The 18,238-nt window shown below is 48.9% G+C and overlaps 1 protein-coding gene across 3 annotated transcripts in view; it reads right to left on the bottom strand.

The window, feature by feature from the left end:
• Nucleotides 1-18,238, bottom strand: part of LHPP (phospholysine phosphohistidine inorganic pyrophosphate phosphatase) — a 140,925-nt gene that overhangs the window by 97,623 nt on the left and 25,064 nt on the right. For all 3 annotated transcript variants that reach the window (XM_082672936.1, XM_082672938.1, XM_082672937.1), the window contains exons 4-5: nucleotides 14,087-14,150; nucleotides 13,027-13,119 (exon numbers count right to left, since the gene is read on the bottom strand). In XM_082672936.1, coding sequence (XP_082529062.1) covers nucleotides 13,027-13,119; nucleotides 14,087-14,150 — 157 coding nt within the window. The remainder of the gene's footprint in view (nucleotides 1-13,026; nucleotides 13,120-14,086; nucleotides 14,151-18,238) is intronic.

The following is an 18,238-nucleotide window of genomic DNA, read 5'->3' as shown; positions in this document are numbered from 1 at the left end:
AATTTTTTTTAAAAAAAAGTGATGACCGTGAAGCATTTGCAAACCAGGGGACTCTTACACATTGATTTGGACTCTGCCTGTGAGGAGAGGAGTCCAGATGGAATTTGCCTTCCAGCTCGGAGTGGGAGGGGTGGGAGGCAGTGAATCCAGAGGCAGGCCCTATGCGACCAGCAGAATGGACAGACTGAGCTCAAGTCGCAGACGCGGCCAGAGCAACTGGGCCTGAATCCCAGCTCTGCTATTTGCTAGCCCTGTGATCTTGTGATCCACTTCAGTCTGTAAAATGGGTACAATTGGTGTGGTGTTTAAACAAAATCACGTAAGTTAAGCATCAAGGACAGGGCCTGGACGTAATAAGTTATCTGTACATGTTTAAAAGGAAAAAATATTAGGAAATGTTCTGTTGAGGAAACTCCTAATGTAACCCTATCGGAGACAGTCCACAGTCCTTACGACAGGGCTCCAGTGCCTCAGCTCCTTTGTATCAGGTCCTCTATAGGCCAGGCAGTGGGGACACAGTGAGTCACAAACACAGTCTCCATCTTTGTGAAGCTCCCAGTGGAAGGCAGAAGACGGATGTTCATGAGGTGATTTCACAAACACAGAGCCAGGACCTGTGATAAAGCACAGGGAGGAAAAGTGCAGGAGGCTGTCAGGCCTAACCTTGTGGGGCTGGTGGTGGTCAGGGAAGCCTTCCTGGAGGAGGTGAGGTTTTGAGCTTGGATCTGAAGAGCAAGAGGGGTCAACTAGGTTAGGGGGTATAGGGGAAGGGGTGAGAGCCTTCTCCGAAGAAGACACCACATGTGTGCTAATCCTCTACCAGGGCAGGCCACACACGAATTCCCAAAAGCACAGCCATTAAGCCTGAAGCACATGTCCTCGGAAACATCTCCCAAACAGGACTTCAAAAAACGAGGAATCACGAGGAGCTTGCGGACGAGGACAAAGACTGAGCTGGTGCGGCCCCAGATGCCAGGGAGGTAGTTTCAGGTAAACACGAGGCTTTTCTAACAATCAGCATGGGCTGCCTCAGAGGTACCAGGCCCCTGCCACTTAATCATATTCCAGCAGAGGCCAAAGAGGCCTCTGTCAGAGAAGCTACTGGGGGACACTGGCCCCCGGGGGACCTTGAGCAGGTGGCTGAAGACCACCAGGGCTGAGAATTCTGCCAACTGCTGGGAGCCACCGGCCCTGAGAGACATACGAGGTACCTGAAATAAACTGCACTTTGTCCCAGTGAATATTCTAAACTTCATACTTCTCACTAATTTCCTCTGGTCTTTCCTCCACTAAACCCATGTTTCCCAATGTGTGTTATGCATACTGGTGATATGCTCTTTGATTTTAGGTAGAACAGGACATAACTTTTTTTAACATCTTCATCGGAGTATAATTGCTTTACAATGTTGTGTTAGTTTCTGCTGTATAACCAAGTGAACCAGCTATATATATACATATATCCTCATATCCCCTCCCTCTTGGGTCTCCCTCCCACCCTCCCTCTCCCTCCCCTCTAGGGGGTCACAAAGCACCGAGCTGATCTCCCCGTGTGATATAGCTGCTTCTCACTAGCTATCTATTTTACATTTGGTAGTATATATAAGGACATACTTTTTTTTTTTTTTTTTTTTGCGGTACGCGGGCCTCTCACTGTTGTGGCCTCTCCCGTCGCGGAGCACAGGCTCCGGACGTGCAGGCTCAGCAGCCATGGCCCACGGGCCCAGCCGCTCCGTGGCATGTGGGATCCTCCCGGACCGGGGCACGAACCCGCGTCCCCTGCATCGGCAGGCGGACTCTCAACCACTGCGCCACCAGGGAAGCCCAAGGACATACATTTTTAATGTAATCCTTTGTATTTATTTTTAGAGTAATCTATTTACGGTGAGTGATTCTGGTCTTCCATTTATAGTAGAGATCGAAAGTTTTTTTAAAAATACATTTAAGTTTATAAAATGAATCAATTTAAAGAAACATTAAGTAAATAATAGTGCCAGGGGCAAATACCCAGATATGGTAAAATTGGAATTCTTTTCCTAGAGTGAGTGATGCTGGGGAAAACACTGCCAAATCCAAATGGGTTTAATTTTCGTGTCTACAAGCTCCCATGCAGCTGTGTGGAAATCATCAGTCACCCAAGAGAAAGAACCAGTGGCGACGCGTGTTCCTTGAAGTGGGACCCGCCATGAGACTGCTGCACACACACGTGAGTCTAAAGGTATCTGCAAAGCCAGGGTCACCTGGGCAACCACACAGCTCACCTGAGAGGAGAGGGCTGGGGCAGGTGGGCACCTGGCTTAGGCAGCCGGACCAGCCACAAGCCCCAGTGTGAGACCCTACTTTGCCCTTCTCGAAGAGTTGTCCTGACACTGTTAGGTCAGCCTCTAAACATCCACAGCATTCCAGCTTAGGACCCTGTCCACTGCTGCCAGGGGTTCCGGGGGCCAGCTTGCTAGAAGGTTCCTTGGAAATGAAACCGTCTTCCTATGATTAAACGTCATGCCTGGCCTCTTCCATGCTCTGGGGAAAATAAAATTTTGTGCATGCACACTTGTGCATGAAGCAGAAATTCCTCCCCCCCTCAGAACAGAGGCTGCTGGGTCTGCCTGGGCGAGGACATTTTTCGGTGTGGCCCACGGAAGTGGAACCAGAGAAATCTGGGCCATCGGAGGAAGAACACCAGAAGCAGCAGCTATGGTTCTGCACGATAAGCCACTGGCCAAGCCCAGGCAGAGCCCGGAGCCGCGTGTGAGGGCAGGGGCAGGGTGCGGGGACCCGGTGGGTGTGCGGCCGCCCGCCGCAGTGAAGCCTGTCTGGGCCAGCTTGTGGGCTCCGCATACCAAAACGCGTTCCAGCCCCTGGGGATTTCACAGATTTACTATCGGTGAAGGGCAATAACCACGAAAGGAGGAGCAATTATTGCCAAATCATTTAGGATTTAAAAAGTCACTGGCAAGAAGATAGAGGTCAAGAGGTGCGCTGTCAGGGGAAATAAAAAAACCCTACCTGTCAGGTCTGGGTTGCACTTCCTTTCTGACTGCAATATGGTTCAGGGAAGCTGGGGATGCACACCAAGAGGTCGGACTCCCACACAACAGAGATCCAAGAGCCAGAGGCGGCACCAGAGCCCTTTAGGCAGGTTTTCTGGTTTGGGTTCAAAATGCAGATTCATTCATCCTTCTTAAATATTCGTCTGTCCGCCATGGTCTCCTCTTCGCCATCCTAGGTGCCAGCGGCAGAACCCATTCCAACAGGCGGCGACGTCTGGAACACAACTTCCAACGCCAAAGAGCTTTCCCAAGAAAGCCCACGTTTCACAAAATTTCTGATTATCCCCAGGGCTCTGCCAGGAGGAGCACTTCTGCCCCCATGGGGCAACGAACAGCAGGGCTGGTGGTGAAAGAGCAGTGGGCTTGGCCTGCACTTCAGCCCCGAGGGACAAACACCCCCACTTGGACAGGCCTCGAGATGACACCTAGCATTGGGAAGAGCCCTAGACCCTCAGCCTGCAGGCTCAGAGCAACCGGGCCCCCTCCAACACCCAGAGGTGGCTCGTCACTAAGGAATTTCCCCCACCGTCTGACACATTCGTAAGGAATAATACCAACACAGCAAAACTCGAGGAAACTATTTTATAAAAAGTAAGAAACAATGGTGTTGGTGAGGATGTTGGAAAATGAGCACTTGCATATACAGCTGGTAAGGAAGCTGAATTGATACCGTGTTTCTGAAATAGAAACGAACACTGTGCATCGTGGTCTGACAACTATACCTCTAGGATTTCTAAGAAAATAATTTAAAATATACAAAAGGACATATACATACAAGGGTGTTCACTAGGGTTAATGTACAAGAGGGAAATTGGAAGTAATCTAAATGTCCAACAACAGGGGACTGGGGAAGCACATTACGGTAGCAAGGGGATGAAAGGTAGCCTCGGCTAACGAACATTACGGTGGTCTCTACGACAGAATGCTCTGTAGCCACAAAAATTACTTTGTGGAGGTGCCTGAATTCACACAAAGGAAATGGTTCCCAATATTAAGCCGGGGCGGGGGGGAGGGGAACGGGAATTGGGTTTCAAATAGCAGATACGGGATTATCCAATTTTGTGTTAAAAATGTATATACACAGGGACTCCCCTGGTGATCCAGTGGATAAGACTCCACGCTCCCAGTGTAGGGGGCTCGGGTTTGGTCCCTGGTCAGGGAACTAGATCCCACATGCCACAACGAAGAGCCCTCATGCCACAACTAAAAAGATCCTGCATGCCACAACTAAAGACCCTGCACGCAGAAACGAAGATCCCGCGTGCAGCGACTAAGACCCAGCACAGCCAAATAAATAAATAATTTTCTTTTTAAATGTACATATACAGGAATTCCCTGGCAGTCCAGTAGTTAGGACTTGGCGCTTTCACTGCTGAGCCTGGGTTCGATCCCTGGTCAGGGAACTAAGATTCCGCAAGTCGAGCAGTGCAGCCAAAAAAAAAAAAAGTCTATGTAGACACCGACAAATCGGAAGGGCTAAGCATGACTTGTGTCATCGCAGGTTAGTGGAAGGATGAACACTTTTTCCCTTGTACTTTCTGAACTTTATTCATCCCCTTAACAAACATGAGCTACTTCACAATCAGATTAAAAAACTGTGTTTTGAGGAGAAGAAAATAAAATCTACTAAAAAGGCTTTAGGGGAGGAAATATCTTAGGGAAAACTAAGACATGAGGCTCCAAAGCTCCCTTATGACCGAGACGGGGCACAAGGCAGCCCCAGAGCTGGCATTTCCTGGAAACCCCCGCCCGTGGCTGGATGAGGCACCGCTCAGGTTCTCTCTGTCCCGGGGCTCACACCGTCCCAGCAAGTGGTCCCTGAACTGACACCCAAAGACCATGCACACCGCTGTGGGGAAGATGGGCCGGGCGGAGGGCCCAGCCCACGAAGGGGAGAAGACGGGCCTTCCACGCACAGACCTGAGGGGAAGGAGGTCCCCACGCAGACGTTCACTCCCCACCCACAAGGCCTCCCCACCAAGGGTACAGACTGTCCCCATAACCCTGTAGCTATAATTAATGCCCTGAAAACCAGGGAGCAAAATGATGGGGCAAAGTCCATGTTTTATGCCCGGTCCTCTTTGGATAAACCCACAAACCTCGCCCCCTTTTTTGATAGGCTGTCCTGAGAGTCCTCACCTTCACCACCCAAGATCTTGCTTAACTTTACTTTCTATATTCTGCCAACAAGACAGATTTTAATGTTTTTCACAACAGAAAATGATATTGCACTGCTAAATATGCCTTTTCTAACCTAAGCATTCTGCTGTGTTGCTGGCCTCTCCTTGAGAACTGGGGAGCAGCAGAGACCTGGAGGGGGCTGGGTCCTGGCCTCACCCCGCCACGGCAGAGTAATCCTGGCTTCAACAGCAGACGTTCCTGTGACTACTCCTCAGTGCCCTGGTTCTCAACTGGGGGCGATTTTGCTCCCCTGGGACATTTGGCAACGTCTGGGGACATCTGTGGTTTCACAGCTGGGAGAGGAGGGCAGTACCCCCCACCACAAATAATGATCTGACCCCAAAATGTCAGTAGTGCCGAGGCTGAGAAATCCTTAACCTTAACCTTAAGACGAGAATGAAAGTACCTACGACAGCGGATTGGAGTAAGGATTTCACGAAGTAAATGGGTATGTGACAGATCCTGGGTGTGCCCAGCACAAGTGCTCAAAGTATTCAAGGTCCTTCCTCTCCAAGCCTCGGGTTCCTCATCTGTGAAATGGGCACCCCCAGCTTCCAGGCTGCCTGCACACTGGCTTCTGGTGCTGACTAAGCAGTCTGGTCTGCTTAGTCAGCAGACTAATTGGCTTAGCAGACCCAATTTCCACTAAACCTGCACAATTCGCAACTGATGGAATTTCTTATGATTATGGAAAACTGCCAAAACCTTCACATCATTCGGGCTTTAGTATGAAGCTATAAAACCACCCACTGATTCAGAAGCCTTAAACCATGAGAATTAGGTATTTCTTGAAGTAGCCTTTAAGGTATGTTATTCTTTGCCTTATTACTGAATCCTGGAAAGGGCCTGGTTACCGCTAAGAGGTTTGAATTTCCAATCTATTAGAGTAATACCAGCAATCTGTTATTTCTAGGCTATTGAGGAAAGGTTAAAATGAAAATTGGATTTGGGGAGTTATATCCATTCTGAGCGCAGGTGGAAAACTCCTCAGCAGCAAGAAGCAAGTCTGGATCTGGGAAGAAGCAGTTATCGAGGGAAATGACTGGTGATAACTTTATTGATTAAAGCAGCTTGAAAATTTTAAGGTTTGCCACAGCCCGGCACTTCAGCAGCAAGACAGCCCCTCAAAGCCATTTTTCATTAAAAAGAGAGAAGCAGGAGCAGAGAATTACTACCTTGTGCATAAGACACAGTTCGTTCAAAATGGCCTTATTTTGAAATACTGCTTTACAGTGTCTACACATCCCGAGGCTCAAGCAGTATTTCAAAACGTTCTAAATTAACATTTGAGAAAAACGGTGAGGTGGGGTGTTAAGAACATGCAACCGCCGCTCAACTGTGTGTCAAGAGGGGAGACAGACACAGCATGATAATGTGGCAGGTAAATAAGATTCAGCTCTGCCACGTGGGCTCAGAGCCGCCAGAGAAAACAATTCCTTAGCGACCCAGGGCCACAGATGCTCGCGATGCCTGGACAGCACAGGGACCCCAGCCTCAGCAGACACGCCAGGAATCCAAGCTCCTAACCCGCCACCTCAGACTGCATGGCCTGGCATCCGCCAAATGAGAAGCCCGATCAACCTGACCCCCAGAAGGGCCTCAGCTCCTCTTTGGGGTGTGGGGAGCGCAGTTTCTCATTCAGAATGTAAAAGACACTGACCGTGAAAGTAACTGGAAAACACCAAACAAATAAACAAACAAACAAAAGGGGGGGAGGGGATTAACCAAGGTCAACTCTACAAAGATAACGTCTTAATATTCAGTTCCTCTGGTCTTAATTTCTAGGCAGTGACAGCTTTTTGTTTTGTTGATTGGGGACAGCAGGGGGTTGGGGGGGTCACGGGAGATGGTTGTGACCACAGTGCTTACGTAATTCTAAATACTCAGATTTTTAACTCAGATTACAACAGTGACATTCCTCCCACTCTATAACAAGTGATCTTAAGAATTTACCCTCTCAGGGACTTCCCTGGCGGTCCAGTGGCTAAGACTTCGCCTTCCAATGAAGGGAGTGCAGGTTCGATCCCTGATCGGGGAGCTAAGATCCCACATGCCTTGCGGCCAAAAAAACCAACATATAAAACAGAAGCAATACTGTAACAAGTTCAATAAAGACTTTAAGAATGGTCCACATCAAAAAAAAATCTTTGAAAAAAAAAGAATTTGCTCTCGCAAATTCACCCTGTAAGTAGGATACAAATGTATACATAGTTGGTCATATTTAAAAAATGCAAAGATAAGCCATAATATTTATAAAAATGGCTACGATGAGAGATGGGTGGGAAGACAATAGAAGGAAAAGGACAGGAACCAGACTTCCTTGAATGTATCTTGTTCCGTGGATTTAATTTCGGAACTACGTGAATTTTTACATAACTATGGAACAAGTTTAAATGTTGAAAAACCAACTCCTTAAAAATTGGAAGTAAAGTGACTTCAAGGAGGGTCCTGTTGGTGACACACTTACCCAGCAGAATAACGGTAGCTTTAAAAAACAGTAATTTGGCTGTAAATCCCTAGAGGGATATATTCTAAGCCAAAAAAGAACTGTCGAGAAAAGAAATCTGAAACAGCACCGGTAATCAGCCTCATCATATTCAGGAATCAGCAGCCACAGTGATGCTGTGTCTCACAGTCCAGTCCACGGCAATCACAACCCTGCCCCAGCCTTGGTGGCGCTGATAGAACTGGTGGTGGCACCCACTCTTTTGTGCCTGGCTTCTCCCACACAGCATAAGGTTTTTGAGATTCAAGACTCGTGTGTGTATTATGGGCTAAAACAAATGATTATGTCGGTATTCTCGTGAGCCAGGATTTCTGACATGGCAAAAAGGAAATACAGACACAAGATGGGTGATCCAGTAAAAACCCACAGGCCTAAATCTGGATCAGAAGTTTCAGTATGAACTCATTATGCACTTCATCTTTTTTTTTTTTTTTTTTTTTTTTTGCGGTACGCGGGCCTCTCACTGTTGTGGCCCCTCCTGTTGTGGAGCGCAGGCTCCGGACGCGCAGGCTCAGCGGCCATGGCTCACGGGCCCAGCTGTTCCACGGCATGTGGGATCTTCCCGGACCGGGGCACGAACCCGCGTCCCCTGCATCGGCAGGCGGACTCTCAACCACTGTGCCACCAGGGAAGCCCTGCACTTCATCTTTAAAGATACATATTTTTTCAACCCTTGTAGACTAAGTCTTGGAAATGATGACCAACCCAATAACAGTAAGAATGGTTAATATCCCGACTATGGTTTCTGAATACTATTTTCCACTAAGGGTAAGCATGGTTCCTTGGAAGGATGGCAGACTCTAGGCCTTGGGCAGGAAGTGTGCAGGTCAGGTGTTATCCTGTCATAACAGAGTAAAGCCCCTCAGAGACCTCTGGGGTCAGGACAACAGGACTCAGAGGGCAGCTGGAAGAGGCTCCCACTGGTCAAAGATGCAGTACTTTGAACACGAATAACTGCATGGATTGGGACACGTCAAACATGCTTTTGTCTATTTATAGTCATATATGTAGTTTTAAACCTCCAAGGTATTGGGAGGGTGTTAGAGAATCAATCATTCCGAAAACTAATAAATAGCAAGAAAGAAACAGGCATTTATCTGTAGTTTCCTATATGAACTGTACTTCAGGGGAACGCATAGTTCGTGGGGCGTTTTCCTATACAGAGGTAATCCAGAGAAGAAATGGAGAAGGAATGACAGAATTCAAATATCACCATTTTGCAGTCCTTAATGAATGAATGGGGTTAACACACCAATCACCAATGGCTGCTAACGCCACCGAAGGAGACACCCAGACATTCTGAACCTCCTAAGGGAGGCCACAACACAACCCAGAAAGCAGTCATCAAAAAAACTGAAACAGATTCTGTCTAAGCTTCTAGATCTAACTATCAACATTCAGGAAGCAGGGAGAACAGGGGAGCATGAGACAGGACACCACTGAGGCGCGATCAACAAAATCCTGACAGTGGGAAACTCTACAGGACAAACAAGCCAGCTTCTTCTTCATAAAGCTGCAAGGAGTACAAAAGGGAGACGGGGGTGGGGTCGGCGCGGTGGGTGGGAATGGATAGATTAGAAAACACTTAAGAATCACACCGGCCAGTCACAATGCGAGGACCTCATGTGGATTCTGATTCAAAGAAACTGCAAGCGACAATCAGGGAAATGTGAATAATGGCTGGATATTTGATGATATTGAGGAATTATTGTTAGTATTACTTAGTTGTGATAATGGCATCATCCATGTTTTTAAAAAGAATTCCTATCTTTTAGAGACACTTAGAAATACTTACAGATGAAATGATATGATTTCTGGGAGATGATTCAAAATAATCTAGGGGAGAGGAACAGGTGGGAGCACAGATTAAACAAGGGGTTATTAATCTTCAAAGTGGTCCCAATGGCCAAATAGGGGACAATCTGGGCAACAAAGTAACAACAGGAATGGATTGCGACTCGTGGAATAAAACAAATATCCATGAGTACATGTTGGAATAAATAAAAAAGTAAATGGGAGAAAAAGGAAAGCTCTCTCTTACAGTAAATGCTAATCAATAAATATAGAGGGAACAATGGAAGTAGAAAAGTGCCATTTGGCACCATGGTGACAACTGTTGCAGGTAAGAGGATGCTGCAATTAGGAGGGGAAAAGAATGTCAGGAGAGAGAATATTTACACAGTGTCAAAGTATTCCCCCATAAGATACTTATTAGTCACAAAGGGACAACAGTAACTCTGCAGTGCAGAAATGGGAACCTCCAACAGGCATCAAAGTGACCACAGCCTATAATGCGCAGAGCGCCCGCACATGCCTCCTGATGGGACACACCAGAGGGCACGGCACTGTCTGTGAAATGTATAACCAGAATTACATATGCCAGAAATGCATAACCTGAAATTAAATCATGAGGGAACATCAGGGACATTCTACGAAAGAACTGGCTAGTACTCTTGAAAACGGCCACAGTCCTAAAAGACAAAGACAGACTGAGGAACTGCTCAGAATAAAGGGTGCTAGGGGGCGTGACACCAAATATAACGTGTCCAAAAACAGAGGGTCCCTGGGCTAGTCAACATCTGCATCAAGGCTAACTTCCTGAGTTTATAATTGTCCTGTGGTTGTTACATAAGATGTTAGCCTTTGGGGAAGCTGCAGTAAGGACACAGGGGAATTCTCTGTACTATTTTTGCAACCTCTTTGTACGTGGGAAATTGCTTCAGAATGAACAGTTAAAAACAATTTTTAAAAGTGCTTATTAGTTGATAATTACTGAAGCTCAGTGATGGGTACCTGGGGGCTTATGAGGTTACTCTCGCAATTTGCACAGATATTTGAAATGTTCCATGATAAAAATGTTAAAAAGAGAGGTTTAAAACACAAAACAACCTTATTTGGATTTGATTTTTTTTTTAAATCTACATAAAAGACATTTCTGAGACAGCCAGGAAAATTTAAATATGAACTGGTATTAGATAATACTAAGGAATTACTATTGATTTTGTTAGGTAGAGTTTTTTTGGTTTGGTTTTCTTTTCCAATGTGATAAAATAACATAAAATTGACCAATGTAACCATTTTGAAGTATACAGATCAGTGGCATTAAGTACATTCACAATGTTGTACAATCATCACCACCAGCGAGTTCCAGGCATTTTTTATCAACCCAGAAGGAGACCTCGTACCCACGGGCAGTCGCCCCCCATCCCCCACACTCCCAGCCCCTGGCAACCTCTAATCTATTTTATGTCTCTGTGGATTTGCCTATTCTGGACATCTCATATAAATGTTAAATATATAAAACGTGACCTTTTGTGACTGGCTTCTTTCACTTACCATAATGTTTTCAAGGTTCATACACATGGTAGGATCTATCAGTATTTCATTCTTTTTATAGCTGAAATATTCCACGGTGACAATAAACCACATTTTGTTCACCCATTCATTTGTTGATGAACATCTGCATTATTTCCACCTTTTGGCTATTGTGAATAGTGCTGCTATGAACATGCGCGTGTAAGTTTTGTTTGAACACCCGTTTTCAATTCTTTTGGATATACACCTAGGAGCGGAATTGCTGGGTCATACGATAATTCTACATTTAATTATCACGGAACTGTTTTCCATACTGGCTGTTTTTCATAGTGGGTGCTCCACTTTACATTCCTACCAGTATTCCTGTATGAGGGTTCCAGTTTCTCCACATCCCTGCCAATGCTTGTTATTTTCCTTTTTTCTTTTAAAATTATCATGGCCATCCAAGCGGGTGTGAGGTGGGATCTCACTGTGGTTTTGATTTGCATTTCCTGAATGAGTGATGATGCTGAACAGCTTTTTTGCATGTGTGTGGTTTTTTTTTGCCATGGTTAGGTGTCTTAATGCATTGTCAAAAATGCATTAATATGGGCTTCCCTGGTGGCGCAGTGGTTGAGAGTCCGCCTGCCGATGCAGGGGACACGGGTTCGTACCCCAGTCCAGGAAGATCCCACATGCCGCAGAGCGGCTGGGACCGTGAGCCATGGCCGCTGAGCCTGCGCACCCGGAGCCTGTGCTCTGCAACGGGAGAGGCCACAACAGTGAGAGGCCCGCGTACCACAAAAAAAACCAAAAACCAAAAACCAAAAAACAAAGAATGGGATTTGCTTTAAAATACAACAGAAAAAAAAAAAGTAAATTTTTAAAGAGAAAGAAATGGGATAGAAGAAGGGAATGTGACAAAATCTTTTAATTGTTGAATCTGGGTGATGGATATATGAGGAGAATCACTGTTTCGTTGTCTCTGCTTTTGTATATATTTGAAATTTGTCACAATAAAACAAATTTTTTAAATTGTCACTGTGAAATGAAGTCATGAAAACCAAGTTATTTATTCCTGTAGTTTTCACTCATTCAAAACACAGGCCTCTCCTCTCTACAGCCTCACCCAGCATTTTCTAGGTGTTTCCTGGGGACCCCCGAGAACTGTATTTTCTGGCATCTGTGAATCTCAGGGGAGGTTTGGGCGCAGAGGTTCCAGACTTCCATGGCTTTGTGCTGTCTTTCTCTAAGCATCGTGAGAGACCAGTGCTCTAGACTGGAACACACATGTGAAATTCCGGTCCAAGAATAAGGGAGCAGCACGGTGATCCTGGGGGCACCAGCCTCACCACAGGATGCTGACACTGTCCCCTGGTGCCGTGTCCAAAACAGACAGCAGGACAGCCCTGACTGCCGGCAGACACGTGCCCACTGTTTCTTCAACAATGCCATCAGGAACCCACCGGCCGGAGGGGACCGACTCACTCTACCTGGGAAGGGGAGGTGGGAGGATGGGCACTGAGGACACTAAAACCATAACTGCCTTTTTTCCTTTTAAGATGTATGTTTGGAAGGCAACCTGTCTCAAAAACAGTTATAATGTAAAGGTGGCCAGATGCATGATTTTACTCCACATGTTCTTTTCATCTTGCTGAGCATTGTCTTTCCATGAAATATTTTTAATATATTGATAGGACTTGTCAATCCTTATCCTTCCAGAGAAGAAACAAAAGTGGCTTGAAAACAGCCACAGGCATTTCTTTTTCTCACTCTTATACTGATACTAATTAACCAGGTGGAAAACATTCAATGGGCCTCTGTTGCTGTCTTTTTCCCTCTTTCCAGTCAGATCAGCTCTCATGGGGGGCGAGAGGGAACCTTCGCAGGCTGCCTGAGCCCTCAAACCCATCTCCGGGGCCGAGGCCGCCCCGGGAGCACTCTGGGCCTCCCTCAATAGCTGCCCCCACACACGTGCTTCAGGACTCGCTGGCTTACCTGGTGGGCTTCCACCCTCATCTCCCGCAGAGCAGACTTGAAAAACTCAGGGGAAGGTTTCCCCACCACCTCAGCTTCGATACCACAGGCATACTGGGGAAAGACAGAAGGACGTGGCATGGGTTTGGGAGCAAGTACAGGTGAACACCCGCTCTGCAGTGAAATCCTCCCTCCGGGGAATCAAGGAGAGATGCCCCAAATGTGCACCTGCAGGCCAGGGACCTCCAAGTGGCAAGACACATGGGCCGAGAGGCACACCTCGTAGGCAAGTGTCACAACTCCACATCGGGCTGCCCGGGATGCTGGGGGCACCCACCACCAGGCACCCTGCCACCTGCCCCAGTGCCGGACCTCAGCAGGAGGCGGTCCACAGCAGGCCACCCCGACAGTGCTCTCATCTGCATTCTTGCTTCTCCTCCCTTCCCTTCTCCCCCGACCACCCCCAGCTCTGTCATAGGCCCTCCAGGGGAAAAGGTCCAGGGCCCCATCTGCCAGCCTGTCCGTCCCTCCCACCTGAGTGCGAGTAGGCAGGGACCAATGTAGCGGTGAGTACGGGACATGACATAGGCTGACCTGGGCCAGGAGCCCGGGCTGGGGCAGCTGGCTAGGTGTGAGTCAGAGCGGGAGCCCCATCTGAGCCCAGACTTGGAAACTGGAGGAGGGAACTGGGAAGGAGTCTAATCAGGACACATCAAGCTCAGGGTGCTGCAGAGGAGGGTCAGGAATGAGGCAGGTTCACACACACCCAGAAGCCAAGAATCCGAGAGGAGAGCTACGGAGCATGCTGGGAGGGCCAGCGGGGTCAGCGGCAGGCGGTACGGGCTGTGGGGAGGAGAGGGAGAGACTGGGGGGCAGAGTGATGACCAGGGCAGCCGAGAGGCCAAGCTCCAGAGGAGGGGGAGAGCCGGGCTTGGAGCCTCAAATGGGGTGGGGGGGGGGTGAGCTGGAAAACACAGAAGGCACTCAGAACACTGAGCACACCCTCTTCTCCAGAAAGGCCAGAAACATCCCCGAGGGCCCTGAGACGTGAAGAGGGCTCGGGCAGACCCAGGGCAGTTACCTCAAGCGCCTTCATGTAGGGACCAACGTCCAGCATCAGGCCAGAGGTCTCCTTGTAGTAGCGTCTAGAAAAGAGCAGAAGGGGACGAGGGGAGCTGAGCCCAGGGGCCTGGGAAGTGCCAAGAGAAACTGCCCTGTCCCGGTTCTGCCAGCTCCAGAGAGCTGAGTCACCGGCCAGGGTCAGTCCAGACGCCACGCTGAGAATGACCGACGGAGGTCAGCTCGACACAGCCCAGCGGTGGCCACCATGCCTGGACGAGAGGGGGAGAGACGGTGAGTCAGCAACTCTCAGTCAGAATGGCCCCCTGCTGCCAGCCTCGTGGGGACCCCGCCACAGTGGGGGACCCCAGGGGCAGCTGGATCCAGTTGCTAACACAGAGAAACACAAGTGACCTGTGTTCTCGAAAGGACAGCTGGTCCACAGAGCATGTGGTGAACCCCTAATTGCTAATAATTAACCCTAATTGCCGCCTGGAGAAGAAAACTCCATTAGTTCCACAGCACCCTGCCGCATCTCCTAGTAGCTGGGGGTCAGGAGAGGTGCCAGGTCTTACAGGCGCCAGATGCTTTTAGGAGAAGACAACTATTTGTTCCCCGTCTCACTGGGGCCAAGACGGCTTGGCTCACAGCAGGGCCTCCCAAGACGGTTTCACATCTTCCCTCCTGTGAGCGCTCTGCTGAGGCCCAGCTGCCACTGCCTGGCCACCCAAGGCCACACGCAGACCCCTTGGGACACACGGTGACCAAGCCCAGTTCTCTCTGAGCAAAGCCATTCGATTATAAAGTGAGAAGGTAGTTGACTCTGTGCTGCTCTGAAGACAGGGTTAACGGAAACCCAGGACTGTCACCATGTTTTCAGACCCGTCATATCAGTTACCCTTCTCCCTCCCCTCAACCTTCAAATTTGGGAGACGTTAAGTAACATGTATGTGACCTAAATGTCCACAGACATGAATGGATTAAAAAGATGTGATATATATACACACACACACATATATATATATGTACACACACAAACACAAAATGGAGTACTACTCAGCCATAAAAAAAGAAACAATGCCATCTGCAGCAACATGGATGGACCTAGAGATTATCATACCAAGTGAAGGAAGTCAGACAGAGAAAGACAAATATCACATGATACCACTTATATGTGGAATCTAAAAAAATGATACAAATAAACAACATGTATGTGGAAAAGCAAAGAGAAGGCTAGTGAAGCATGCTGACCTCAGGGTTTCAAACCCTCTTTCCACTTCTTTTTAACTGTGGGACTTCGGGTGGCTTAAGCCCTCTGGGCCTCGGTTTCCTAATCTGTAAAATGGGCAAAAAGAAACTCCAGTACCTACCCTTATGGGTTGCTGTGAGGCTTGAGCAAAATAATGCAGGCGAAGTTCCTACCACGATGCCTGGCACGCAGAAACCGCTCCAAAAATATTAGAGAACATTGTTATAAACAACTGCTCACCCAGACTGAGATGGGTAATAGGATATGAGCTGGGGGGACTTCCCTGGTGGCACAGTGGTTAAGAATCCGCCTGCCAATGCAGCGGAGATGGGTTCCATCCCTGGTCCGGGAAGATCCCACATGCCACGGAGCAACTAAGCCCACGTGCCACAACTTCTGAAGCCCACACACCTAGAACACATGCTCCACAACGAGAGAAGCCACCGCAATGAGGAGCTCACACACCGCAACGAAAAGTAGCCCCTACTAGAGAAAGCCGGGACGCAACGAAGACCCAACGCAGCCAAAAATAATAAATAAATGAATAATAAATAAATTATTTTTTTTAAAAAGATATGAGCTGGAGAAGAAAGGATGAACACAGGACTTTCCAGTTTGTGGGGGCTGAAGCCTGCTGTGTGACTACTGGAAATGTTAGCACAGCTCGGGAGTTGCCCCAGGGCTGTGCCTTTCCTCCAGCTCTGCGGCTCCCAGGGATTCTGCCTGTCCCTCTCTGCCCCACCTGAGGCCTCCAAGGCTGCAGGAGCCTTGCTGCCCACAGCGTTCACCTGGTGCTCAGGTGGGACTAGCGGTCTCCCACTCCGCATCCTCCACTGCCCACCTTGGAAGCTTCCGTCTGGACGCAGGCTGGGCTGCGGGGCTGTAGCCAAACCCTTGACCTTGGCAAGGGCTGGTCCCCTGCTACTCACTCCTGTCGGGTGGATTAGAGCCTGCAGCCCGATTGTTGACGCCATGGGGGCATCTCCCATCACAACAGGACTCGGTCTCCAAGTGAGCCTGGGCCTCTCGGCCGGGGTCCGAGGCTCTGTGCTCTTGGGGCCGTGCCACGAGGATGTGGGATACCACACACATGCAGGAAGGCACCTGGTAGCCAAGAGAGAACCGCCGCTGCTTACCGAGCTAGGACCTGCCAATGCTCCCATTTTTAAAGGGTGACCCTAAATCACAGGCTTAGAGGTTCCTAATCTCATTTATCTTCAATCTGGAACCTAGACATCTATTTTGCATTTATACAGCCTCAAAATAGTGCTTCCTTTTCTTTTTCCACGATCAACTACTTTGGTATGACGCTTTCCCCAGGTCATGGGTCCAGGGTTTCCTAGGTCCAGGGTTTGAAGGAATGGCCAAGTAAAGCAAAATTTGCCCAAGAGGCAGAGGGAGATGCTGGGTGCTGAGGCCTGGGCTTGCCGGGGGGCAGTGGCATCCGCTAACGCAGTCCCCCAAAACATTTAGGACGCAGATGCCCCACACCCTTTGCAGGGGATGCTCTCAGACCCAGGCTGCTCCCCAGGGACTCTCGGTCTCGGGGGGAAGCAGACAAGTCCACAGACAAATATAAAAGGGCAAGACATGGGTGACAACAGGTGGAACCCCATGCTCTGTGCACTCTGCTTGAGGAGGGCTGGACAGGCTGGGGACAGGAAGGCGGGGAGGTGGCCCAGAGAAGGACACATCAAAGCTGAGACCTGAAGCTCAAGGGGGAGGAATGCAAGAGCCCAGGCCCGGAGCCTCCCGGACTCGGCACCCTGCTGAGGGCCCCAAGGGCCGGACGCTGCTCTAGGCGCACGGGGGTCTGTCAGCCTCTCAGGGAGCCACCGCCTCGTCCCCTGGCCCCCCATGAGATGCCCGCTGCAGGAGGGGCCAGACTGGGAGGGCCTCCCCGAGGACGGGCATGTTGAAGCGAGCCAGGCAAGGAGGACGGAGCTGAGGGAAAGAATGCGGCCAGCATAGGACAGGCTTAGCCAGGCACCAAGGAAACAATTATAAAACAGGCCACTCTGTCGCGACAGACACAGCTCTGTTTGGAGCTGAGGGCTCCAGCCTCAGCTCGGAGCGGTGTAGAGGCGGCAGGAGCTGGGGGCCCCTCCCCTCGGTAAGGCCTCCCGAGGACACCCACGCAGCACCCCTTCTGCCCGCCTCAGCCTCCCCCAAAACCTTTTTTCCAGAGTGACAGATACCTGCGCTTTCTTAAATTTAAATTTAGTCCTGGTGGGAAGAACAAACCGAACATGCAGCAGAAAATACGCAATTAAAACCCTGTCTTTGCTACACTGACTTTTAGAACCTAAAGGAAAAACTGACTTCCATAAATCAAAATTGGAGAACTTAGTATTTGTGTTTTTTCTGCTTTTTTTTTTTGGCTGCGTTGGGTCTTCGTTGCTGCGTGTGGGCTTTCTCAAGTTGCGGCGAGCGGGGGCTACTCTTCGTTGAGGTGCGCGGACTTCTCATTGTGGTGGCTTTTCTTGTTGCGGAGCACGGGGTCTAGGCGCGCAGGCTCAGTAGCTGTGGCGCGTGGGCTCCAGAGCTCAGCTCAGGCTCGGTAGTTGTGGCTCACGGGCTTAGTTGCTCCGCGGCATGTGGGATCTTCCCGGACCAGGGCTCGAACCCGTGTCTCCGGCATTGGCAGGCAGATTCTTAACCACTGCGCCACCAGGGAAGCCCTGGCCTTGTTTTTATAGTGCCCAGAATTTGTCTTTATTTCTTCTTCATCCAGGAAAACAAAAAGGCACCTTGAAGGCCATCTGTTAGCTGAAAACATTTTTAGAGATACAGTAAATACTAGCACCTAAGTTAACTTTTTTTTTTTTTATCATAAAGGCCCAGGTTATTCCCGAAACACAAGAGATCTGATATATTTATCTTTTGTTACTGGCATAATAAAAGCAACAGCAGGTCTGGTGAGAA

This window comes from Grampus griseus (genome assembly GCF_964374135.1).
Source record: "Grampus griseus genome assembly, chromosome: 16".
NCBI lineage: Eukaryota > Metazoa > Chordata > Mammalia > Artiodactyla > Delphinidae > Grampus > Grampus griseus.
This window is presented reverse-complemented; position numbering and strand designations above follow the sequence as displayed.